Raw genomic sequence first — 27276 nt, 5'->3', positions numbered from 1 at the left:
TTGCAAAGAATCATGGACCAGATGATATTAAATGGACAGTGGTTAAACACATTAAAGGCAAAAATGTGCCCCAAAACCTATCAAAGCAGGAAGCTAAAACCATTATGTATCTTGGTTCTGTGGATAATGGATTGAATGAACTTGCCGAAATTTCTAGTTTTGTATGATGGAGCCCCATAATTTAGGACCAAAAAAGATCTGCATCCCTGACACAGTCATGATACAGGCAAACATGTTCCTGACAATGCCTGCCCAACTTTAAGGAAGATCACACGTGACCTCTCCTCTCCTAGCAACAATGCCCCTCAGAGACATTTTATTCTCCAAAAGTGCAAAGTACAGCACTAGAAGACTCGCGGTAATTACGAGACGTGTAAGCCTCCAGTTTTAAGAAAAGACTATCCTGCTCAAAACAAAAAATACAAGTTAACCACAGTCACCCTAAACCTAAAGACTCGGCAAATACCGCACACTGGTTCAAACTTCGCCGTTTCATAAGATCATCGACAAAAAATCAAAGCCCCATCCACCAAGAGCCAGCAGAGAACGTCTCACATCGTGGCAACCAACTGGATTTATATACAGCCATTAAAACAACTAAACACCTGACCAGTACGGAGCAATAATCAAATGTGAATTAATAAGACAAGCCGTAACCCCGAAAAGTCTATAGTGTCACAGTAACATCTCTATAGCTGCATCAGCACGTCATAGAAAAAACTATCAAAGTTATAACAACCCCAGACCAGCGGAAAGCGTCCTGCACCATGGCAACGCGTTCCATAACCATCTTGTATCTCGGCATCGGACTGGACTCATACACAACTATTAAAACAATTAAACACCTGGCCGGTACGGCGCAATACTAAAATGTGATTTATAAGACAAGCCGTAACTCCGAAACGTCCATAGTTGTACCAGCCGGTCACATGAAAAATAACCAAAGCCACAAGAACTCCGGATCAGCGGAAGGCGTCTTGCACCATGGCAACGCGCTCCTTAACCTATAGGAAAGCAGCTCCTACAGCAAAGCGAAGCGCGACCAATCAGAATGAAGATAAGTCAAGATAAGCCCTAAAACAGCCAATGACCGGCAATCCTGTTCAAACCCAGGTTACTGACGAACCCGACACAGGAGGAACGCCGCCAAACACAGAAACAACGTATCTAACTTGCCGAAAAGAATACAGACATTCGGTACCAGGATAAAGACTAAAAGGTACGAGTTGCCCACGCTGGAGAATGCTACTATCCGCCTAGCATTTAGCTCGGGGTGAACCACTTAGTACTTGTCACGACACACATAATGGCCACACGATTGCGGAGGACCTCCGACGATTGGGGTTAAATGCTCAGCCGAGAATGAACACTTTGCCTTCCCCCACTGTACAGGTTAATTAAAAATGCTGCGCTGAAATAGAAAAATAGAAAAATAACCAGAATGTTCTTCCTTGCCCCCTCTCCTCAGCGCATCCTAGAAACACCCTGGAAAAGACTTTTATACGCGAGTCATCCCTAGAAGAAAATACTCCCATGCTGCATGGCCCAGCGACTGAAGTAATGTAAAGACACGAAGAAAAAAGAATCAGAACAATCATTGTTCTACAAAACGGGTACGTGATCCCCACGGTCCCCTCAATATTAATTTACATTTTAATTTCCTTTTTACAAAAATGTATACAAGACTCTTGATCCCCCCACTAAAACATGCCCCTTACAACCCCACAGGTGTAGCATGATGTCCTACAAAACATTACCATGAGCCCTGATGAAGACCTTTCCAAATTTATTTCCTGTCATCTGAAAGAAGGTCGAAACGCGTAGGCTTACTATCCAGGCCAGGAGAACCAGATGCCTTATGACCTAACATACCAATAGGACATACAGTGAGAGATGTATCTCACACCACGGCTAAAAAAAGCCTAAAAGACCTCTCCGACCTTATACAGGTTAACATTTACTGTTTCTTTGTGGGAAATAATCATACCTCGAAGAATAGTTAATCTATTGAGAGAAAGTAGGACTGATCTTTCTTCAGCTAATTTGGCTTAATAACAAATCTGCAAGCCTTTTTTCTGTGTGATTTAGGAACAATAACATTAAGATCAGAGTTTTCTTTAATTTTGTTAAATGTTTAGTATTGTTTTTATGTTGTGTAATGAAATGTCGTGAAGAATTTATTTAATTATTGTTATATGTTGAATGTATTCTACCAATGGAGATGACCTGAACAAATGTGCTATCACCCAATTGTGCTATATTGAAAAATCTTTTGAAGAAATCGCAAAAATCTAAATTGCTGACAATGTCAATAAAATAGGACATTGGGTAAAATCTATTGTATAATGTATGGTGTCAGAGGCAACTGCTCTTTGTTACATTTAGACTCTCTTGGAGTCACCACCCTTTTCCTACTTGACGTTTTGTGACAGAGTTCATGGTATTGTTGAACTGGATGAATACTTACCTTGATAGAGGCCATATCATCACCCTTCTCCCATTCTGCTCAGCACCTTTTACCGCTCAGCTAGACTTCCATCAAGGATATACCACCGCCCACACTCATCATTTTATACCTGTCCTAACTTCTGCAGCTCATTCTGATGTCACCTGGAGCACCCCTGCCTATGACATCCAGATCATCTCAGACATGGATAATCCATTTCTTGGTCTAGATCATTCAATGCTTTTGAGCAATCTGAAATGCAGATTGTGCATGGCATAACCATGGTCCTGCCACTGCCTGGCCCAAGTCATCTGGCAGCTTCCTAACCACTCTACTAAAGTAAAGAATGTGGCTGTGAGTATTGATTCCAAGCTCTCCCATTGAACAGAGTTTTCACAAGGTACAAACGAGCCAATCTGCCCCACAAGACTATGCTGCATGAAGGATTTCCATGCCACTGTAATCATATAGAAAGCATGTCTTTCACAGGCCAATGAACTATATTATAGATCCCCTCGTTATCTATTCCAAAGGTTACAAAAATATAGACCACAGTACTAGAAAAGTTCTAAACTTGAACAGATGTGGCCATATGTCCTGCACTGGCTACACATGGCAATCTTTATCTATTTGTAGACACTTTACATCTCACACTGGATTGTCTCTGGGACAGTATCAGTCTTCCTTTACCCACAAACACAAAGTTTATCTCCAAAAGAAGAACTTTGGATCAGTAAAGATCCCACTTTATAAACCCTTCATTCACAAAAGTCTGCTCTGTCAGGAGCTCTTTCTCTGTACAGATAGTTGAGCTCTAGAGCACCAAGAATACGGATCAGCAATGCAAACACCTCTAGTTCAGTAGAGCAATAAAGACTATGCCTGATGTATCACAGCATTTTTCAGTCACAAAGTGTGTGATTCTCAATCCAACAAGCTTTACGACCACAAAATACACAGATGCAATGTGTTGAAGGCATTTTGTGATTGGAAAAATGTTTTCTGACTTGCAAAATGCATTTTTGTGATTCATTGCGAATCACATTTGGGAGGTCGCATCAAATGAGGATAACTACCTACTTGTGATTCTGAATGAAATTCATCAATCGTTTGTGACCACTACTGCACTTGTGAACTCTCAGATACTGAATCAGAGAGTGACACCCAAGTTGAGGTGGTATCTCGTTCACAAAGTTGAAGCATTTCTGTGGCACTTGGTGTATTGTGTCAGGCATCCCTGGGAGGGGTAGGGTGTGATCCTGGAGACCCTGCCAACTGATAAATATTGAAAATGAAAATGTTTTGCGCTGTAACGCCCTACATTGTTGCCTTGACTATTTTTGCTGGCTGTAGACCGCTGTGCACTTTACCCCTGCTAACAAGTTGTAAAGTGCCTGTACTGCCCCTTTCAACATGATGAAATTTGCATACCCCTGATTGGCATATTTAGCTTATCTTGAAGTCCCTAGTGTATGGTACCATAGTGTATCCAGGGCCTGTAAGCACTCATTGTACCATCCACTATGATGGCAACATAAACATGACTGTAGACCTTCCATCAGTAGCCTGGCTGTTCTGATTTCAACTGCAAATTTGGCATGTCAAATGAACTGCTGTTGACATGCCTAAACCCTCCTTTGAAATGTTATTAAGTCACCCCTAAGTTGGTCTTAAATGCCCGTAAGGAGGGTGCAGGGTATTTAAAGATAGGAAATGTAAAGGTTTCATGTTAAACATGTCCTTACAGTGAAAAAACCCTCAAAGCTAATTTTCACTGTAGCAGGGTAGCTGTTCCATAAGGAAGCACTGTCTGGGATGCAGTCTTAAATGAAATATTTGCTATCGCCACTTAGGAATTAACTACAGAGTTTATCTTTGCACTTTTTTCAACATTTATTACAAGCCCAATTCTTTGGTGAAGTCTGATTTGTAAGACACATTTTAGAACAGGTAGTTAAATAAAATAGAAGCATAATTGTTTGCATGAGCTTCTGACTGTTAACCAGGATCTGATTAGACCCCTAAATGACTTGTGAATGTGCTCCCAGACCTGAGACAAAGGGCTTGGGTGTGGAGGGGTGTTTTCTTTCTCTAACAGGTTGGCCATCTGGGCTGTGCCCAGGAACTTAATCCACTTCAAAAGGGCCTACCTTACCATAGGCATCTGTAGCTAACACCTTGGCCTGCCCCATCCTTTGTCCCCTAGCCAGTCAGCCATAAGGTCCAGTGAGAGAAGAGCTTTTCCCAGAACTGGGTTTGAGTGACCACAGATTAGAAGTTGCTCATTTCCCTTCCCATGCCTCCAGGGTGGGCACAGGAGCTCTGCACAGGGTGGGACATTTAATTTTGCTTGATTTTTCTGTAATTTTCGCCCTATTATGCTTCAACAAATTATGCAAGTTTCGCACTCCCCATTGAAGCTTCCTGGCACACATTTACCACCAGCACCGATTTTACCGGCCAGAAAATCCAGCTGTTGAAATTTTATTCGGAAAAGGCTGCAGACTCTTTGACAGTGTACGGTAAACATGGAATATTCCACCCTGCCGGGGAAAATCTTCCATCTCTCTTCCACGCCAGCCCCACTCCGGCAAGTCAGCCCTCTTCTTCACATCCATCTCCTAACATTGTGGGTTAGTATATATGACACTGCGTATTTTAAGCTCCCAGGAAATACTGAAGATAAGCACTTGAAAGTGATGTAGCCTACTTTCCCAGTTTTTCATCTTTTATTCTCAGCCCACAATGAGCGACAACAGTGACCATAACCAAGCTATTAAAAAGTTGCAACTGGTATATGTCCATGTTTATTTACCAATGAATGTGAAATCACCCTTGAATGGCTATGGATCTTTAGTAGAGTAAACAGGCAAGTGCAGTAGAACTTGTCTAAAAATCATTTGCATTGTAGTAGAAGCAAGTGTGTGCACCTGCAGCTTCTTAAATATCATTAACAAATCACTTACCTTTTTTAATTCCCTGTGGTGAAAATATGTACAACAGTCACGATATACAGCATGTGGTGTCACTCAAAAGTACACCTTCTTGCTATTTATATTTTCTCTCTACAAGTGCAAATGTGTTCTGCTTTTACTAATATGTGAACTGTGATCATAATCGAAATCCATGCTTCCTTTATTGTAATGTGGGAGGAAAAGATTGTGGCCTCAACATTGTTACAGTAATCTCAACTGTCATAATAAGAAAGAAGGTGACTATTATAAATACCTCAGCATACAGTCACATAACAGTAATTTGACATGTCACATTAATGATCAGTCCTGATGTCTGTCCCTTCCAAATCCTTGATTCTCTTTATACATTTCAATTTCCTCTGATTTTATTATGGAAATGGACGGGAGACTCTTGCACTCCTCTTGTATTATTGCTCTTTAACACTAGCGAGAACTCTGATGCAGAAGCACAGGAAAGTCAGGCAAATGTTGCCATTTGTATTTCCTTACAAAACTGATTTGTGTGAGGCCGGATGTTCTTGCAATTCTAATCATTGCACATAGCCCTGCAGCCTTCAGAGTATGAAAATGTTGGTTCTCTGGTTTGTTAGCGTGACTAATGTCAACATACAGCTCTGAAAATATTGTCAACCTTGGGCAAACATTACCATTCAGAATATTATTTTTCTATGCCCTGATCTTTTGCACATACAATATAAGGAGTTAGTGTCTTTATGCTGGCATACATTGAGGCATGGCTTGCTTGTAACATTTGTATTAGTAGGAATTCGCTGTCATAATTGACATCACCTGACAGGGACACATAGGGCCAGATTTACATAGAAGCCTTGCAAAGCAGCACGACAACTTGATCCACTGCGTGACGGGGAGAGAGCCGGTATGCACCATATTGACTAAGCTATGTCGCATTCCTGCTCTCTCCCTGCACTAGTGCACTGAGTGCTGCCTAGCACTAAAGCAGGCACCCTTCCACCATAGTCAAGTGTGCCTGCATTACAGGCAGGATTGCTTTTTGGAAGTAAGGAATACCTTCCTCCACAAAAACAATCCCTAAATGCACTTTTTACATGTGCTGCAGAGTGCAGCACCCTTAAGGGAAAACTATGAGGATTCTCCTCATTATGCCTCTTGTGGGAAGGCATACCATTTTGATGCAACCTCAAGTTTACTACCCTTATTAAATCTCAGTACATGACTGAGGGAAAATACCAATTTTTAACTTATAAGGGCATGGAGGGTCCTTTCACTATCACAAATTAATAACTTTATTAAATTATTTGGTTCACTGGATTTATTTCTACTGGGTTATTGCAGTATTGTCTAAACCAAGTCCCAAAAGTAAGTTATTGAGAATTTCACACACTGTTGTATATAGGATGGTAAACAAAGTACTGAGGTCCATGGCTAGATCCTGGTTTAACGCTAGAGAAAAAGAGTATATAACCCATGCCTTGGAAGAGTTTCACTACCTCAGTGGAAAGAGAATTGAATTCAAGATGTGTACTGTGTACACATCCTTTGTAGGCGGACGTCTATAACTGCTGGAAAATCTTCTCCCCTACATATGCAATGGCAACCTAAAGCCAATAACCGAAACCAGAATCATTCACAGGAAGCATAGCAGCGGATCTTTTAGAGCACTTGCCTACAGCTCTGGAGTGCTATGAACCCATATTGGGAGGTACCTTCCCCATTTGCAGTCATTCAAAAGATCTCTGAGATCCAACTCTACAAGCAGGTCTTCACCAATGATTGTGCCTACCTTCTATGACCCGTGGCATTCAATATCTGGGCACAGTATCTCACATAACCTCCTAGTAGAAAACTCAACTTTACAGACTTCCAGTTAACTACCTAAATGTACAGATTCCTGGACTAGGCTCTCTCAGCAGGCCAACATTCAAAGAAATTCATGTGAATCAAAGTAGTCATGGGGTAACATTTATAAATAGCGAGTGCGACACTTTTCTCTTTGATTGTGATAAAAAGAGTTTATAGAGTTTATAGAGGCCAGCAGGTATTTGCCGGCCAGATTTGATTAATGTTCATTAATCTATGTGTGGTGATCTGCATTGTCTACTGCTTGTTGTTATTTCATTACTGAACCCTGTGATGTCACCTGTGGGGTTTCCATGCACAGAGTATTCCACTCCAGGATTCCCTGTGTGGCAGTTGCAGCTGCTCTTCTCCCCTTCAAGCTGGACGGCTCTCTTTCCTGCAATAAATCTTCAACTAACATTTCCTGTCTGCGCCTCATCTTTACATTGGCGACAGAGGATGGTCAGCTGTTCTTCAGCTGTCTTTTCAACTTCTACAACAACACCATCGCGTAAAGCGCTCTGAAAGTGAGGACATTTTCTTCCTTTACGATCGACATCAATGTGAGTACCTTTACAAACTGTTACTTTGCTTGCCGTACTCATTGAGAGCCGTCACAGCCGCAGGACTTCCTTTGCTATTTTTTCCTGCTATTTTTCTGCCTTTCCTGTGCTACACGCTTCCCCTTCGCCTGTTCCTCTCCTTCCGAGCTGCGCTTCATAATGATGACGTTATAGAATTCCCAACGTACATCAACCAAACGCCATCACGTCTCACGCTTGCTGGTTACCATAACGATCCTCATTCGTCAAGACGTTCACGCTGCTTGTCAGTCAGCTACCACGTCACAACGACGCTCTTACTACACGACGCCCCTGATGCTCTTCAGCTGTTACACGTCACAAAGCTTTCACTCGTCACATCTACTGCATTCAAGTTTTCATTGTTTCTGTCGTCACAAAGGCTCCATCTGCTGCTTTCAAGTTTTTATTGTTCCTGTCGTGCACAGCCAACCAGCTAGAAAGCCTACATCTTCGCTGATGCACACAGCAACTCCTCATTCACACGCTGATGTACACAGCTCTGGTGTGCATATTCAGAAAGCCTACATCTTCGCTGATGCACACAGCAACTCTTCATTCACACGCTGATGTACACAGCTCTGGTGTGCATATTTATGTTTACCTGCACAATTCTTTTCTGCTGAAAAGAGTCTCATCACGCTGATGTGCACAGCTTGCGCACACAGCAAATAATTTTTTTTTTTGTGTGTTTTGTTTTGTCACGCTGATGTGCACAGCTATATATATATATACATTATATATATAAAAAAAAAAACAACTACGTTTTCACGCTGACGCATACAGTCTTTATTTACTAAAGTGCATACAGCCTTTACTTACTAAAGTGACGACTACGCGCTAGTGTGCACAGTTTCTGTACACTTCAAAAGAACTTCTACACATCTGTTTTCTTTTTCATTTCAATTAAAAAAAAAGAAAATAGAAGATTCCACAATGCAAAGCGTTTCTCCTCCAGCTCCATTTCTTCAGACTCCTGGCGACCCTCCTCTTGAATGGAAACTCTGGTTGAGATCTTTCATGGCTTATTTAGGTGCTATTGATGGTCTTAGATATCGTGCAGAAAGAAAAAAAAGTCTTATGTATTATCATCTTGGTGTGGAAGGCCAAAATGTTTTTGACCATTTACCTCCTTATGTTCCGCCTCCTGGTGAAGCTCCAGATGAATTCGACATAGCTATAGCCAAATTAGACAAGTATTTTGTTAAAACTAAAAACATGGTTGTACATTGTTACAAATTTTTCACCAGGGCTCAAAAACCTGAAGAAAGCATTGACACCTTTGTTACTGCCTTGAAAATACTTGCTTCCAAATGTGAATTTGATAATTTCACCTCACAACTTATTAGGGATCAACTAGTTGCTCGTTGTTCTTGCAAACAAATTCAAGGGAAATTATTATCTTGCAAAGATCCTTCTCTGGATAAGGCTATTGACATAGCTAAAAGCATAGAGACATCTTTGGAGGATTCTAAACAATTAGAAGTTTCTCTCTCTAATACCTCTATTTCAAGTGCAGTCTCCACCAAAGTGCCTGTCTCTACCAAGACACCTAACTTTATTCCTCGTGACACACGTGGTTATTTTAGAAGAATGGGAACTACCAGTACCAGAAGACCTTTTATGCCTAATAGACAATTTAGTCAAAGTACTTTTTGTTTCAGATGTGGTTCTTCTTACCATGTTTCTAACTTCAAATATTGTCCTGCTGTCAACCAACAATGCAGCCAATGTGGCAAAAATGGTCATTTCTCAAGAGTTTGCATGAGAGGTAGAAGAGGCAATGTGCGATCTGTCATGAATGAGAATGATTCTTCCTCTGACTTAAATTCTCCAGTGCATTCAACTGAATATTCAGAGTGTGATGTAACTACTCAGGAGTATGTAGTTGTTGTAAAAGATAGTGACAACTTCAGCCATACATTTCATGTTCCTGATCCCGAAGTCGATACCATCATTGAAAAATATCATGTTCAATTACTTGTAGACACTGGGGCTCGTATCACTTTCGTTTCTCATGACAAATACTCTCATTTTTGGCAAGACAAGTGTTTACTTCCTCCTGATGTTCTGACTGTAGCTTTTGAAGGAAGCAGAATTAATCTTTTAGGTTACTTCTGGGCTGAAATCTCTATTTTTGGTAAATCTATTAAAGGGAAGGTTTATGTTGCCAAGCGAGGCATTAATGTCCTTGGTCTTCTACATCAGGCTGAATTTGGTATTACCATCAAACCTGGATTACCTAATCCTGTATTTATTGAAGGGTGTAATCCTCCTTGTTCCATACCTTCATTTTCTGTTCCTGTTTGCAACATTTTGAATGGTAAATGGTGGGAAAGCAAATATGAGAAAATGTTTGAAGATCGTCTTGGTAAAATCACCAATTTTCAGCATTTTATTAAAGTCAAAGACAACATTACTCCAATCAAACACAAACTCAGAAATGTCCCACTTAGCATTAGAGATGATTTGTCTAAACATCTAAAGTCACTATGTGAACAAGAAATCATTGATAAAGTAGAATCCACATTATGGCTTTCTCCCATTGTACTTGCCAGGAAAAGGTCCAGTGACCTTAGGATGTGTGTGGATTTACGCAGTCTTAATGAGGCCATCTGGGTCGATGGTTTTCCCCTTCCCCGTATTGAAGATTTAATAGCTAAGGTGGGCTCATCTACTTGGTTTTCCAAACTTGATCTCAAGGCAGCTTACCACCAGATTGAATTGCATCCTCTCTCACGACATCTCACTGCTTTTGTAACGCCTGATGGTGTATTCCAATTTCGTCGCCTCCCTTTTGGCCTAGCCTCTGCCGCTGCTGTCTTTCAGCGAATCATGTCTGAAATGTTTGAGGAACTCTCTAATGTAGTCGTTTTCCAAGATGGCATTCTCATTTTTACTCAAACTGAGACTGAACATGAGAAAGCCATTGACCAAGTTTTTAACATTCTAGAACAAAGAGGTGTAACCTTACAGAAGAGTAAGTGTGTATTCAAAACCAGAGAGGTAGAATATCTTGGTCATACCATTTCTGAGAGTGGCATTAAACCCAGACCAGGTTTAGTCAAAAGCATTATTGAAGCTCCTCCTCCCTCTAACAAAGAACAACTTTTGTCCTTTCTCGGTCTTTGTGAGTTTTACTCAAAATTCATGAGAGACTATGCCAAGACTACTGAATGTTTAAGACTTCTACTAAAAAAGGGTGCTACCTTCAGCTGGTCTGATGAGTGTGAAAAAGGCTTTCAGCTTATTAAAGAGCACATTACTAAAGCTCCTGCTCTTCAGCCTTTTAATGGAAATAGAGAAACTGTGGTCACCGTTGATGCTTGTGAATATGGCTTAGGAGCTGTTCTTTCACAATTGGCTTATGGAAAGGAATTTACGGTGGGGTTTGCCTCCAGGACCCTTCGTCCTGTTGAAAGAAAATATTCAGTCATAGAAAAAGAGCTCCTAGCTTGCGCTTGGAGTGTTGAGAAATTCAAATCTTACTTATGGGGCAGACCGTTTGTCCTTCAGACCGACCATCGACCTCTCGTCGATATTTTGTCAGGCAGAAATATCAAACGTACTACTGCACGATTGGCTAGACTCTCCACTAAATTATTGGAGTTCAATTTCAAAGTTATTTATATCCCAGGTGGTAAAAACAAACGGGCAGATTGTTTGTCCAGGTTGCCCATACAAGATCCTGACGAAAACGATTGGGAAACTGAGATTGAAGAATGCTTTGTGGCCAACATTTCCGAAGATTCTATTTCTTTTGCTGAAAGTGATTGGATTAAAGCAGTTGAAAATGATGTTGTACTTAAAGATGTAACTTCTTTCATAGAAAAAGGGTGGCCCAAAGAAAAATCTCTTTCTCCCGAACTTCAGATTTATTGGAAAATTAATTCAGAACTTTCTTTAGAGAATGGTAAAGTTGTTAGAGGTAATAAATTCATCCCCCCTTCTGTTTATCGGGAGAAAATAATTGCTGATGCCCATTCTGGACACCTAGGAGCCACCATTACCAAGAGAAATGTCAGATCGAATTTTTGGTGGCCTAAAATGGACAATCAAATTGTTGAAGCCATTAAACTTTGTACACGTTGCAACACCAGTGACAAGGTCCTTGTCTTAGAAGGTGTTAGTGATTCTGTTGTTCCTCCTCCTATCAGAGCCTGGCAGAAAATTGGCCTGGACTTTCTAGGTCCATTTCATGTCCTTCCCAACACTTCCAAATATTTCCTGGTTCTTGTTGATCACCTTTCTAGATGGGTTGAAGTTGAACCCATCAATGTTCCCAACTCTAAAAGTGTCATTGATTGCTTGAGTAAAATTTTCTTGAGGGAGGGTTGTCCGGAAGAAATCCTCACTGACAACGGTGTACAGTTTATTTCCAAGGAAATGGGTGTTTTTTTGAAAAATTGCTGTATTAAACACACCAGAACTCCCTTGTACCATCCCCAGAGCAACGGCAAGACCGAGAGATTCAATAGAGTCATTGTTGAATGTGTGCAAGCTGCTTTCAGGTCTACTAATTGTATTTTTCAAGCTGTAAAAGATCTTATTTGGTCTTATCGCATTTCCCCTCATGTTACCACTGGTTTTTCTCCCTTCGAACTCATGAGAGGCCCTTTTTGGATGGCCAAAAGTTTCCACCGGGGCTGTGATTTAGAAGAGGTTTGGCAATGTGCTAATAAAAAATCTTCTAGTTCTCTGCCCAATAATGAACAATTATGCAAAAAGTCTTTTCACAGTATTCGTACAGGTGATTGGGTTAGAATTAAGAATCCTTTCACTGTTAAAAAAGGTTTCTCAAAATTTCTTGATTCTCAACAGGTTGTGGAAGTTCGCAAGAATGCTGTCAAATTGTCTAATGGTAATTGGTGGAGCACTTCTCGTGTTGCTAAAGATCCTTCCCGTGCAACTGCTCCTTCTCCTAAAATTGTCAATGTTGGGAATAGTTTAAGGAAAAGTTCTAGAGTAACTGTTAGACCTAACAGATTTCGTGATTACATCTAATTTGTTTTTCGTTGTTATTCTGCTCTCAGGATTGTTTTTTTTCTTGTTTTTTTTTTCTTTAAAAAAGGGGGGAGGTGTGTGGTGATCTGCATTGTCTACTGCTTGTTGTTATTTCATTACTGAACCCTGTGATGTCACCTGTGGGGTTTCCATGCACAGAGTATTCCACTCCAGGATTCCCTGTGTGGCAGTTGCAGCTGCTCTTCTCCCCTTCAAGCTGGACGGCTCTCTTTCCTGCAATAAATCTTCAACTAACATTTCCTGTCTGCGCCTCATCTTTACACTATGGTAATGGATTTCAGCTAGGTAGCACGATTTAAATGGTGGTCACATGACTGAAATTATTGGATCCCAGGACAGAGGAAAACAAGGTGCATAATCTACAATGAAGTCACACAGAAAAACCTCACACCAAAGAAAAAGAAGGAAAACGTATAGCAAAAAAGAAAAAAATTATGATAACACAGCAAAAATAAAGACATTTAATGTACCAGATTGCACAATTGTTTTGTACTGTTTTTCAGTGTCTAACTAATGGTAAGCATAGGGTTTAGTACTTTTCAGGGTCACAGCTGTTCAAACATTACTTTAGTACTCCCATGGTGTACCTCACAGGATCTCTTGGTAGCACTTTAGAATACCACATTCAGGATCGTTGCAAATGAAAATCACACAAGCATTTGGGGTAGGCCTGAGAAACCTTTTGAGTTTTTAGTGGGTGATGATGCAGTCTCTCCCCTGTTGAGTTTTTAGTGGGAGATGATCCAGTCTCCCCTGTTGAGTTTTTAGTGGGATGTATTCAAGTCTCCCCAAAGTTTCTGTGGACAGTGTTCAGACGGCCTGAACCACACAGGTGTATTTGGAGAAGACAAAAGTAGATCACAAGTCCCGAGTTTCAATGTAAGGTTCAATGTAAGCTTCGGATTTAGGCAAGTGTGTTAACCATAGGTGGAGTAAATATCAAATGCTGCAGAGGATTCTTGTCCAAATGTGTGTGCTCACTACCCCCCCTAGAATAATGTGAAACATCTCTTTGTTCTATTTCACTGATTACACACTGAAACATAGGCTCTAAATACCATTTTACACTCATTTAAAAAAGGCATATTAGGGATCTCTTTCCTAAGCACTCTTGGAAATGGTAGGCTCACTTGCTTCTTCGGAGTGGTCATGGACTCAGGGATATCACCCACCTCCCAAACCCCACTCGTAGCACTGATGAAGGAAAGAAGTGGAGATAGGACTGAAGAGAAGAGTGAGCAGACATTAATGGGGCTTACTGGACAACTCAGCTTATTAACCTCTCCAGATTCTAGCGAGCCATCAATCCTCCCAAAATTGAAATGCTTCTTAGTTTTTCAGCGTTCGCTTGCCCAGACCATGGCTGCCTGCTGTTAGAACTCAAGGATTCCTCCTACGGTAATACCAGTGGTGATGATGAGTAGCAAAAATGGGTAAACAGCCTGGTCTCTGTCTTCAAGGCCTTCCAAGTCATTATTGCTCACATCTCTGCTGCTAAATTGATTCATGTTTTTAACCAAAGAATCGGATATATGATACGAGAGAATCATTAAATGTTATTACATCTGCATACAAATTGTAAACATAACTGGCTAATAATGTGCTTATTGTTTGTCCAGCTCTACAATGTTTTCCCCCGAATAATGAAGCACCTTCCTGGATCTCATCAACAACTTTTCAAATACCAGAATACCCTTGAAATGTACGTCAGAAAATCAATCCTGAAGCACAGAGAGCACCGGAATCCATCTGAGCCCAGAGACTTCATTGACTGCTACCTCACTGAAATTGAAAAGGTAAGGGTCAGGCATATGGTGAGCTTGACAGACAGCTACCCGATGACCATAAAAAACAGAAAGCAGTACAAAAAGACCAAACTAACCTATGATCAAATGTGCAAGAAAACAGGCATACTGTGCAGCATCTGATGTTTGTTAAGGTTTGTGACTCGGAAATGTGAGTGGTAAGTCAAATGTTAATGACAGATATTAAGAAGGAATAAACAGTGACTGACTGATGCCTGTTGGTGGGGAGCTCAGATAGGTGCGTTTTCTGGAAGAGGGTATAGGAAAGTAGTCATCGATGGGGCTTCCTAGTACAGCACGGGTCCATCGAAGGTATGCTTCAGTCGCTTTATAAGTAATGGAAACTTGAGCTGAGATTGGCCTACTCACATGCCTTATATGTGGCAATCTTTACTATTGCATTACTATAATTTCAGAGAAACCAACATATTGGAAACTATCTGGACAGTGCATCTCTGCATAAGTCTTTTCACACAAGTCCTAAAATATTTCCTTTGACAGCGGTTTTCCTGTGATCCTGTTTTCCCCCTGTTTGTGTTTTTCATTTTTGTTTTGCTTTGTTTAATGGGATGGGTCTATTGCTTCCAGTGGCATGGCACTCAGTATCTGCGATTTGTACCGTTACAGATACCTATACCTCACCTCAAGGATTTGATTTTGGTTTATGGCCGCTACAGGTTTTTGCAATTTTTGTTGCTTACTTCGTTCAGTGGAGCAATATTAAAACAGGTGAATACTTAAACAAAGTCATTGTGTTATCCCAAAGGAGTCCCATAATTAGAGGAACCTAGCACATGGACAGGTCGCGCTTGAAAGTGCACTCTTGATACCACCAAGGCACTGGATGAACTTGCCCCTATCCAACTACGCCATCGAGCCAGGAAAAGGCCCTCAGCCCCTTGGTTCTCCGAACATCTTAGACTTCTTATACAAGAAGTAAGGAGGCGGAGCGACTATGGCATTCTGGTTGGGATCTAAAGGATAGGGAAGCCCATAAGACTCTGCTGAGGAATTATAAAGGAGAAATCATAAAGGCCAAACAAGAACATTTTACGGCCGTGACAACCTCACTGACCTCCCCTAAAGAGCTCTTCAGGGTAGTGGACTCCCTTATAACCCTCCAAACCCCAGATCCCATAGTAGCATCCCAAGAGCTCTGCAACAACATTGCCTCTTTTTTCCAGGCAAAAATTTTAGACAACTACTCTGCCTTGGAGCTGCAGAGATCTCTTATTACTGGGCCCCCTGCCCTGGGAGCTATGGACCATGCCCCTGTAGAAATACTTCCTTTAGGAACCCTAGATTCTTTTCCCCCTCTCTCTTTGGAGGATCTGGACAACCTTCTTAATAAAACTAAATCTGGCTCCCCCCTGGATGTATGTCCTCTTAGGATTCTCAAACAGTGCAGAGATACTTTCTTGCCCCCACTGGTCGATATTATGAATAAAGCCATGAGGGATGGCCTTTTTCCCACCCAATGGAAAAACGCGGTGGTAAAACCTTTACTAAAAAAGGCCTCCTTGGACCCTGCGGTTCTAAAAAATCTCCGGCCCATTTCACTCCTCCCAGCCCCAGCAACGATGCTAGAAGCACATCTTAATAAGCATCTTGCATTTATAGAGAACTCGGGTTGTCTTGACTCCTCCCAGCATGGATTCAGGAGGGAACACAGCACTGAGTCTGCCCTCACCATCGTGTTGGACAACATCCGCACGCGTGTTGATGGGGGCCAGACCACCCTCCTGATCCTCTTAGATCTGACGGCAGCCTTCGATACCCTTTCCCCCTCAGTATTAACAGCTCGCTGAGGGAGGTTGGGGTTCAGGGAGCAGCCTTAGATCTACTCACTTCTTTCCTCAATCACCGAGTGCAAAGAGTGAAGTTAGGGGAGTATCTATCTCCATCCCTCCCTGTGCAATGTGGGGTCCCTCAGGGGTCGGCTCTGAGTCCGACCCTATTCAACATCTATGTGACCCCACTTGCCAGACTAATTAGATCCTATGGGATGGAGATAGTATCCTTCGCGGATGACACCCAGATCCTCGTCTCTCTCTCCCAGTCAGGTGCCCCGACTGCCTCCAATTTTAGATCCTGTATGGAGGCAGTCGGGCAATGGATGATTTACAATTCATTGAAACTGAATGGAGAGAAGACGGAGGTGATGGTGTTTGGAGGGAAAGAGGATGTTTGGTCATCTGGTTGGTGGCCAGACTCATTAGGAGCCTGCCCCACCCCCACCTCCTCTGCTAAAAATCTAGGGGTCATGATTGATCCCGCCCTCAATCTGGATAAACAGGTCAACAGAACCATCTCTACCTGTTGGGGCATCATCCACATCCTTAGGAGGATCAGACACTACCTGTCATTGCAGGCAAGGAAACAGCTTGCAGTTGCCCTGATTGGCTCCCGGCTGGACTACTGCAATGCGCTGTATGTGGGACTGAATAAAAGTACTGCAGCGCTTGCAGGTAGTCCAGAACGCTGCTGCCAGGTTTGTCCTGGATCTTCCCAAACGGGCCTCAGCCACAGCGGCTAGAAAGCAGTTACACTGGCTCCCCGTGGAGGACCGTATCCGCTTTAAGACTCTGTGTATGACCTATAGGGCATTAGCTAAAAACAGTCCCACTGGTGTAGGATCCATCTTGTCCCGCTACACTCCTGTTAGGAACTTGCGCTCCTCGAGTAGACTTCTTCTGTCAGCCCCTCGATTCAGGAGAACTAAATGGGGTGGCAGGGCTTTCTCCACCTTGGCGCCCAAATGGTGGAACTCCCTCCCACCGGAATAAGGATCCTTACCCACTCTCCAGGATTTCAGAAGGGCCCTGAAGACCCATCTCTTCGTGCAGGCCTATCTGTAATGGTGACATGCCCTTGTTTATGACATACGTTGTTAGGCGCCTTGATGCCTTCGGGTTATTGTTTGCGCAATAAAAGTTTTATTCAAATGTAATGTAAATTGTAATGTAAATTGATACTTGTATAGCGCACTACTCACCCGCAAGGGTCTCAAGGCGCTTGTACGAATACCGCTGTGGAACCCATCCTGGCTTTCCCTGTGAGGCGTCCACTCCTGGGCACCCCCAAGGTGGAGGCCAGGCATCCTTAGCGTTGTGGGGGCCGTTGTGGAGATTAAGCAAATCAAACCAGACAGACTCTCCTGGCTCCAAATCACAAGTGAATGCAGGTTAAAGTACCTCAGGCTAAAGATCCGCTAATCCAGTCGTGGGTGCTTAATGTCAGGTTGTCGTGCTCAATTTGAGACTATGGTTTACTAAAACCTGCTTCGAAAGGCTATAAGAATAGCTTAGGCAGCAGATATTAGGCATTTTAAATGTATATTAAAAGCATTTGTAAGAGTGTGATACTTAAATGTGTTGGTACTGTCATTAACAGCGATGGCATGGGCAATCGGTATTACAAGCTGCAGTGGCCTCCTGACAAGCACTTATGTTTTGTACAAATTAGGCACTGTCCTACACCTTGCTTTATTCTTCAATTAAAGTGAATCACAAACCCTTGCTTAGAGGAGAACATTTTTGAAGCCCAGCGGCTAAAGTCTTTTAGTATACCATATAATATAACATTTTGAGAGCAAGCCGCCATTATGCATTGACACAGCTGTTTAAAGAGCACTACGTCACAATTCTGTAATAATTCAATAATCGTCCACCTCTCCTATCAATCAATCAATTCAAGCTTTATTCGGATTATAATATACAACCATAAAAGCATTCTAAAAAAGTTTATCATTATTTATTAGCATAATAATTATTTATTCAATACACAAGGTAAGATACAGTACATAATTACACATAGATAACGAGGGAGATCCTTAAAGTGATTCAGTGTTTTACAAATATAAAAATTTGTCAATTTTAAAAGTATTTCATAGACAATATATCGAGCTATGCTAAAAAGCCTAAATTCTTTCACTCATTGACTGTATGCCCGCCCATGTGTGTGTACAGCGCTCTGCTGCCTTTTTGGCTAGGTTAGCTCTGTAGAAGTATGGTATACATCTTTACATTAGCAACATCTTTTTAATTTCTTAGAGGATCATGCTCCGGATGCCTTGTTTATTACAGAAACCTGACTCCATGAGGCTTCAATGCTGGATGTCATTGCAGCCCTCCGCCCAAACTATTCCATTGTGAGGAGGATTAAGGCAGACCAGGAGCCGGGTTAGCGATTGTATTTATAGATAAATACAAATATAAAAATCAAGAAATGTCTATCCCGGCTTCTGAAGCTGTGACTTTACGCTAGAACTCATACCTAATTCTGCCGTCTCTGGCGTTTAGATTTATCGCTTACCAGGCAATGCAGCCAGTTGAGGCAAGATATTGCCCAACATTTTAGTTCCCCTAATTCTCAAATCTGCCAATTTTGTACTGCTAGGGGACCTGAATATTCATTTTCAGGACCCTCTTTGCAGCACGTGCCAGATCCTAATTGAGAATTTTGGGACACTTATTCTTAGTCTCTTGATTTTTATTCCGACTTATCAAGCAGGGCGCCTGCTAGATCCTATTTTTTGTAATATAAAAGTCTTTTTTTCCTTTTCTCTGGACACTTGTGTGGTCGGATCACCTGGCAGTCCCTTTTTGTGTACCAATTCATCCTGACGCATCTAAGGAATGGAACAGACTTCAAATTCAGGCAAGGGCCTGGTCGAGGCTTGACATTGAGGCTCTTAATAGCCATTTTTAGGAATGCAAGTCCTAATACGCTGGAAGAGGTTAACTTGGACCATCCTCGAACTGAATGACTGAATGAACGAATGAAAGAATGAAACGTACTTTTAAAGTGCCTGGCTACTCAACAGGAGTGTCCGGGCACTAGGGGTTCACGCATAACAGGACACAGAGACACGTCTAGCGCCCTGGACCCTGTTTCAGGTAGGTCCCTCCCACACCCTGCACTGCACCACCGTGTGACCGTGTCCCCTGCTCTCTGCCTCCACAGTAGCCTTGGCCCCTCTGCCTGCATCACGCTCTGAGTAATGTGAATTGCTGGTTTCTTGTTGTTCTATTGTTCCCACTTTTTCCTCCCTGTCCCCCTGCCTTGCCTGCTGTGCCCCTCTCTCCGTGCCCCCGTATTTCACCCTGTTTTCTTTTCCCGCCGCTGCGGCCCGTTCCCCTGCTTGCCCACTCGCCCTCCCGCTTCAGCCTCCCAGCTGCTCCTCCCTCGTACCCCCCACATAATGGCAGCCGCTGCGTGGTGAGGAGAGCAACACTTGACCCTGATTCAGGTAGATCGCTCCCCCACGCCGCACAGCACCACCGTGTGACCATGTTCCCTGCTCTCTGCTACCGCTGCAGCCTTGGCCCCTCTGCCTGCTTCGTGCTCTGTGTAATTTGAATTGCTGTTTTCTTGTTGTTTTATTGTTCAGCCTTTTGGCTCCCAGTCCCCTTGCCTTGCCTGATGTGCCCCTCACCTTGCCCCCACTGGTGCCCTTCTCTCCGTGCCCCTGTATTTCGCCCGTTTCTTTTCCCACCGCTGCGTCCCCTGCGACCCCACCCCCCTGCTTGCCCATTCGCCCTCCCGCTCCCACCTCCAAGCTGCTCCTCCCTCCCACCCCCCCATAATGGTGGTCGCTGTGCGGCCGCTGGCGCGCCTAAGGCAAGCCTGTCTGTGCCCGTCCACGACTGGGGCGCGCCCAGCGCCAGACCCCTTGGCCCCCACGATCGCCGCAAAACTCGACGCCGCTACAACGCCAGCAGCCTCAACGCACTCAATGCCGGCCGATCCCACACCTGCTTCCAGGCCACCCCGAGGCGGACCCATGGACCCTTCTCTTGCCGGAACTGCCACTACACCAGCCTCCAAACCACCTCTACTCCCACCAGGGTAGGTCACAACAGCCTCCGTTGCCTTCTACTCAACACCCGCTCCGCCCGCAAACACGCCATTGAACTCTGGGACCTACTTGACTTCACCTCCCCAGACGTCGCCTTCCTGATGGAGACCTGGATAAACCACTCCTCGGCACCCGACATCGCCATAGCCATCCCCGGCGGATACAAGATCACCCGCAGGGACTGCACCAACGGAACAGGAGGAGGAATCGCCATCGTCCACAGAAACACCCTCAGAATCACGACCAGCACCAACGACACGCTCATCAATCAATTAATCAATCAGTGAATTTGTAGAGCACACTACTTACCTGTGAGGATGATGTGGCATGCGACGAGGGATGTTGAGGATCAAGCGGGCAGAGGCGTTTTGGATGCGTTGCAGTCGCCGTAGGTGTTTGGCAGGGATTCCTGCATAGAGTGCGTTGCCGTAGTCCAGCCTGCTGCTGACGAGGGCTTGGGTCACAGTTCCTCTGGTTTCGGTCGGGATCCACTTGTAGATCCTGCAAAGCATGCGGAGGGTGTTGTAGCAGGAGGATGAAACGGTGTTGACCTGCTTCGACATGGAGAGGGAGGAGTCAAGGATGAATCCTAGGTTGCGTGCGTGGTCTGAGGGTGTCGGCGCTGTTCCTAGTGTGGTCGACCACCAGGTGTCGTCCCAGGCAGAGGGGGTCGGGCGGAGGATGAGGACTTCCGTCTTGTCCAAGTTCAGTTTCAGGCGGCTGCTTCTCATCCACTCGGCGACGGCCTTCATTCCCTCATGGAGGTTGGTTTTGGCGGTGTGAGGGTCCTTGGTGAGGGAGAGGATGAGCTGGGTGTCGTCGGCGTAGGAGATGATGTTCAGGTCGTGCTGGCGGGCCACTTGTGCGAGGGGGGCCATGTAGACGTTGAACAGGGTCGGGCTGAGCCCTGGGGTACGCCGCAGATGAGGTCTCTGGCTTCGGATCGGAAGGGTGGGAGGCTGACTCTCTGGGTTCTGCCGTAGAGGAAGGACGTGGTCAATTCCAGGGCTTTCTTTTGGATTCCGGCTTCTTGGAGGTGTGTTCTTAGTGTGCAGTGGCAGACCGTGTCGAATGCGGCTGACAGGTCCAGGAGGATGAGGGCTGAAGTTTCGCCGTTGTCTAGCTGGCGCCTGATGTCATCTGTGGCGGCGATGAGGGCTATCTCAGTGCTGTGGTTTCGTCTGAATCCGGATTGAGATGGGTCCAGGATGTTGTTGTCCTCGAGGTGTCCAGATCCACACCGGCCCCAACACCACCCTCAGGGGAACCCTCATCTACAGACCACCCGGTCCCCGGCCACAGTTCTGCGACTCCATCGCCGGCTTCGTCAGCACGTACGTGTTTGCGTCCACGGACTACATCCTCCTCGGAGACCTGAACTTCCACCTCGAGAACACCAACGACAGCAACTCCACCACCCTGCTCTAAGGCCTTGCCAACCTCGGACTCAAACCGCTCGTCACGACTCTCACCCACCCCGCCTGACACCCGCTCGACCCCATCTTCTCAGCCCGCAACCACGTCACCTTCAGCCACACCACCGTACTCCACTGGACTGACAGCACATCACCGCACACAACGCGCCCCCCACCGCAGCTGGAGCAAAGTCACCTGAAGACGAGCTAGTCATCACCCTCACCCGAAACCCACCTACGGACACTACCGACACCGACTCCGCCGCCCTCAACCTCATGCAATGGATCGACGACTGCGCCAACACTCTCACCCCGATCAAGAAACCTTCGAACAGAAGTACTGCCAGAAAAGCCACCTGGTTCACCACTGACCTCCAGGAATCGAAGCAGGCCTGCCATAGACTCGAGAAGAAGTCGAAGCACGAACAGACACAAGACAGCAACACAGCCTACAAGAACGCCATCCGCAGACACCACCAACTCACCCATACCGCCAAAAGGAAATCCTTCAAAGAGCGCATTGACAACAACTCACACAGCTGGAAGCACGCTGAGATCAACGTCCTACTCAAGAAACCCAAAGCTGACTCCAAGGACCTCAAGAACTTCTGGCCCATCTCCCTCCTTCCTTTCCCAGCGAAAGTCATTGAGAAGATTGTCAACAGGCAACTGACCTTCTTTCTCGAAAAGAACATCTTGGACTTGTCCCAATCTGGCTTCTGCAGCAACCACAGCAACGAAACAGCCCTCCTCCCCGCAACCGACGACATCAGGGTCATGATGGACAACAGAGAAACCGCGCCCCTCATCCTCCTGGACCTCTCGGCCACCTTCGACACCCTCTGCCACCACACCCTCCGCACACGCCTCCACAACGCAGGAATTCATGACAAAGCACCGGACTGGACCACCTTCTTCCTCACCGGCCGAACCCTGAGTGTCCGCCTTCCCCCATTCCGCTCTGAAGATTCCAAGATCTGCCGCGTACCCCAAGGATCGTCCCTCAGCCCAACACTCTTCTACATCTACATGGTCCTGCTTGCCAACATCGCCAGATCACACGACCTCAACATCGTCTCATACGCCGACAACACCCAGCTGATACTCTCCCTCACCAAGGCCCCCACGACCGCCAAATCCAACCTCCACGAATGAATGAAGGCCATCGCCGAATGGATAATGATTAGCTGCCTGAAACTGAACTCAGACAAGACGTAGGTCCTCATCATCGGATCCAGCCCCTCCGCCTGGGACGATTCATGGTGGCCGGCCACACTGGGAGCTGCACCGACGCCCACTAACCACGCACGCAACCTGGGATTCATCCTGGACTCCGCTCTGTCAATGACTCAGCAGGGGATCACCGCCTTCTCCTCCTGCTTCAACACCCTCTGCATGCTCCGCAAGATCTACAGGTGGATCCCCACGGGTACCAAAAGGACAGTTACCCAGGCCCTTGTCACCAGCAGACTGGACTACTGCAACGCTCTCTACAAAGGAACATCAGCCAAACTCCAGAAACGACTACAACGCATACAGAACACCTCTGCACGCCTCATCCTCGACATCCCTCGCCACAGCCACATCACAGGCCACCTGAAAGACCTTCACTGGCTCCCAGTCAAAAAGAGGATCACCTTCAAGCTCCTCACCCACGCCCACAAAGCTCTCCAAAACACCGGACCAGCTATCTCAACGAACTACTCACCTTCTACACCCCAAACCGCCAGCTTCGCTCCGCCGACCTCGCCTTCGCCACCATCCCCGCATCCGCCGAGCGACCGCCCGTGGCGAGTCGTTCTCCCATCTCGCCGATAACACGTAGAACACCCTCCCCATCCACCTATGACAGACCCAGGACCTGCTGGCCTTCAGGAGACTCCTCAAGACCTGGTTGTTCGAGCAGTAGCAGCACCCCCACCTCCCCCCAGCGCCTTGAGACCCTCAAGGGTGAGTTGTGCACTCTACAAATGTTTTGATTGATTGATTGATTGATTGAAAGATTGAGGTGGTTCTTAAAAGCAGTTAAATCAGTTGTGGCTCTCAGAGTTGCAGGTGGTTTGTTCCATACTTGAATGCCCAAAGCCCGAATGATCTGCCCCCCATACAGGCCAAGCGTACCTTGGGGATGCTGGCGAGGTCAGAGTAGCAGGATCTTAGGGGTCTGGCTGGTAGGTAGCAGTTCACACGCCTTTTGAAATAGACAGCTCCCTTACCATGAAGGGCTTTGAAGAACATCACCAGGGCATTAAACTTGAGCCTTTTTTTTCACAGGAAGCCAATGATGAGTTTTGAGATGAAGGGCCATGCATGTGCTGGGCTTAAGTCTTAAGGATCGCCCTGGCCGCAGAGTTTTGAACCACTTGAAGGCACTGGAGGAGGTAACCAGGCAAGCCCAGGTACAGATGTTGGCATAGTCCAGTCTTGAAGTAACGAGAGCCTGGACCACTGTTTTCCTGGTATCAGGAAAAAGAAGTGGGAGGAACTTTTATAGCATGCGAAGCATGCCAAAACAAGTACCCACTAATGCCTGGACTTTGGATCTCGTAGAGAGGGCATTATTGATGTGGATACCAAGGTTTTTTACTGTGGTTTGGGCTGAGAGGGGGGGACAACTCCTCAGGCCTCATGGAAGGCAGGCCAAAAAAGACAATATCTGATTTGTCGTAGTTGCATTTAAGCTGCTTTGCCTTGAGCTAATTAAACACCTTTGTGAGACTGGATCGATTCCATCCCCATCAAACTTTGCACCCCTGTCGCAGGTAAAGATCAGCTGCATATCATCAACATATGAGAATATTTTAGCGCCATTAGCCTCTGCCAGGGATGCAAGGGGGGACATGTATAAATTAAAAAGAGTCGGGCTAAGGATGGAGCCCTGAGAGACTTTTACTTCCATACTAGGCATGGGGGACACAAAAGGGGCATAAAGATTTCCTGGTTTCTATCCTCCAGGAAATATGTTATCTATGCTAGTGCAGCACCCCCATTGCCTATGTTCCTCAGTCTATGGAAAAGTCTCTTGTGTGGGACTGTGTCGAACGCCTCCGACAGGTCAAGTTGTATGAGGATAGCTCTGCCCCTCCGGTCAAGCTGTTCCTTGCTCCATCACTTCCAACAGAGCTGTCTCAGTGCTCTAATTGGCCCTAAAGCCAGATTGAGTTATATGCAGTAGATTGTGACTTTCTGCATAATCCGCAATCGCTCTGTTAACACGCTTCTCCAGTACCTCAGAGAGACGGGGGAGGAGGAAGATAGGCCTATAGTTTGCAGGAACTTTCAGGTCCGCGGACAATATTTTAAGGAGTGGCAGAATTTTTGCCTGCTTCCAAATGAACGGCACAATGCCAGTGGAGATGGATGTGTTTAGCACCTTATTCACAGTGGGGTTTATAGTGGGGGCTACAGATGCTAATAATTTTGCAGGACATGCATCCACCGGAGAGCCAGACTTAAGGCCCTTGAAATATGTAAGGGATTCGTCCAGTTTTATAGTCGGAAATTGTAATAGTGCTGGGGACCAGATTCTCTGTCCAGTGTCTGATGTGGGGCCGTGACCTCCACTGTATCCAAGGAAAAAGACTGTTAGATCATGACAATCTTATTGTGGAGGGACAGAGCCACCTGGCTGGTCCATTTAGCTGAGTGCGGAGATTCCTTAGCCGCCTCCTTGGGGGAGGTGAACGACTTCACTATGCTAAAGATCTCCTTGCCCTTATTCTTAGCGTTTTCAGTCTTAGCCTGCAGATAGCTCTTACCCTCTTTCACCTGCAGTTAATAAGATTTTAGAGCAGCCTCATAGATCAGATAATCCTCCAGTGTATAATGTTTATGCCACTTCCTTTCAAAGCATTTGCAATTGCTTTTTCTGGCTCTCAGGAATTAGTTGCGGGAGGTCAGAGGGGCTACAGCCTTAACATTCGCCCTGAGCCAGAATTCTAGTGCAAGGGCATCTACTTCGGGGTTTCAGAGTAGTGGAGGAGCTGAGGGTTCTAAGGCATCCACCAAAGCCGGGAGAGATATTTTGTGAAGGACTCTATAATTATATTCTGCTGTTTTAGACTGGGGCGGAAAACCTGTACCTATGCTAGTTATCTTGAAGTAAATAAGGAAGTGCTCAGACCAAATAATGGGGGTAGGAAGATCCGTCTCCAACGCCACATTACAAAAGATCTGATCAAGAGTATAGCCTAAGTTATGTGTGGTAGAGGAGATGAAAGGGGCAATGCTGCATGCTGTAATTTTTTTAGGCAGAGAAATAACATGTGGATTCAAAGGTTTATCCATTTGTAAATTAAAATCCCCTAAGAAGAGAAGATGATTGTATCTGAGGGCAAGAGGGGTAATGGCTCCATTCAGGGATTTGATGAAGCTGCAAGACGTCCCCGGAGGCCTGCAGGATCCCTGCTATGCATTGGCGGGGAGATGAAGTACAGCGGAAACCTAAGCATTCCATTTCCTCAACAAGGTCTAGCATGATAGAAGTGCAGTCTAACTCTTGTTTAAAGACAATGGCGACACCGCCTCCTTTCCGTACCGGGCAATCTTTCCTCAGAATTTTATATCCTGATGGAATGGCAGGGGCAAAGGTGGGATTTGAGGAGTCAGACAGCCAAGTTTCTGTGTGAAATATAACATCAGTGCGAGCATCTGATAGAAGATCATACATTTGTGCTTCATATTTTTGCGAGGAGTGTATGTTGAGCAGCATTGTTCTATAGCGTTTCCCCTGTCTCTCGATGTTGACGGCCTTCTTACTAGGGGTGGACACCTTGGGAGACCCTCCTGTGATGGGTGGAAAGTCCATTTGCAAATCAGGCAATGAAACTAAGCCTAATTGTCACAGCTAGCCACTGCACCCCAGCACGAGTGAACGGTGCCTAAGTTAAGCATTTCTTCACGTCCGTACTGGATAGTGAGAGTCTTACCAGAGGGCAAACGGGCAGTATGGCCAGCACCTTCCGCCTCCGGGACGTTGATATGTGCATATAGGCTTGCCTTAGGTGCACCAGCGGCACACCAGCTGCGTGCGTCCGCTGCATGAACGTGCAGTGTCTCCCCTTTTATTTATTGGAGACTAGAGCGTGCACCTCCCCAAAATGGTGGTGCTCTATGTCCCAGGCATGAGGCAATGCCGAGGAAAGCCCACCCCCAACTTCCCGTTTATACCAAAGTGCAAAGTGCCAATTCAAGTTCAAACAGATTCAAATTCAAGGTAAACTTTTATAAATCAGTTATTAAAATCTCCGATAAGAAAAAATTAGCAGAGCAGAGCAAAAAGCAGCTTGATGCACAAGAGTGCGGTCAGCGTGAGATCAACTGTGGCCGCGCATCGTCTACGCTTTTATTCA

The 27276-nt window shown here is 45.1% G+C and overlaps 1 protein-coding gene across 1 annotated transcript in view; it reads left to right on the top strand.

Moving 5' to 3' along the window:
• Positions 1–27276, top strand: part of LOC147747312 (cytochrome P450 2J2-like) — a 307172-nt gene that overhangs the window by 188153 nt on the left and 91743 nt on the right. The window contains exon 5 of the mRNA XM_086953059.1: positions 14465–14641. Within this exon, the coding sequence (XP_086809185.1) occupies positions 14465–14641 (177 nt within the window). The remainder of the gene's footprint in view (positions 1–14464; positions 14642–27276) is intronic.

Source organism: Lissotriton vulgaris, chromosome 1_1, assembly GCF_964263255.1.
Source record: "Lissotriton vulgaris chromosome 1_1, aLisVul1.2, whole genome shotgun sequence".
NCBI lineage: Eukaryota > Metazoa > Chordata > Amphibia > Caudata > Salamandridae > Lissotriton > Lissotriton vulgaris.
Note: the sequence above shows the minus strand (reverse complement) of the source record. Positions and strands in the feature narration are given on the sequence as shown.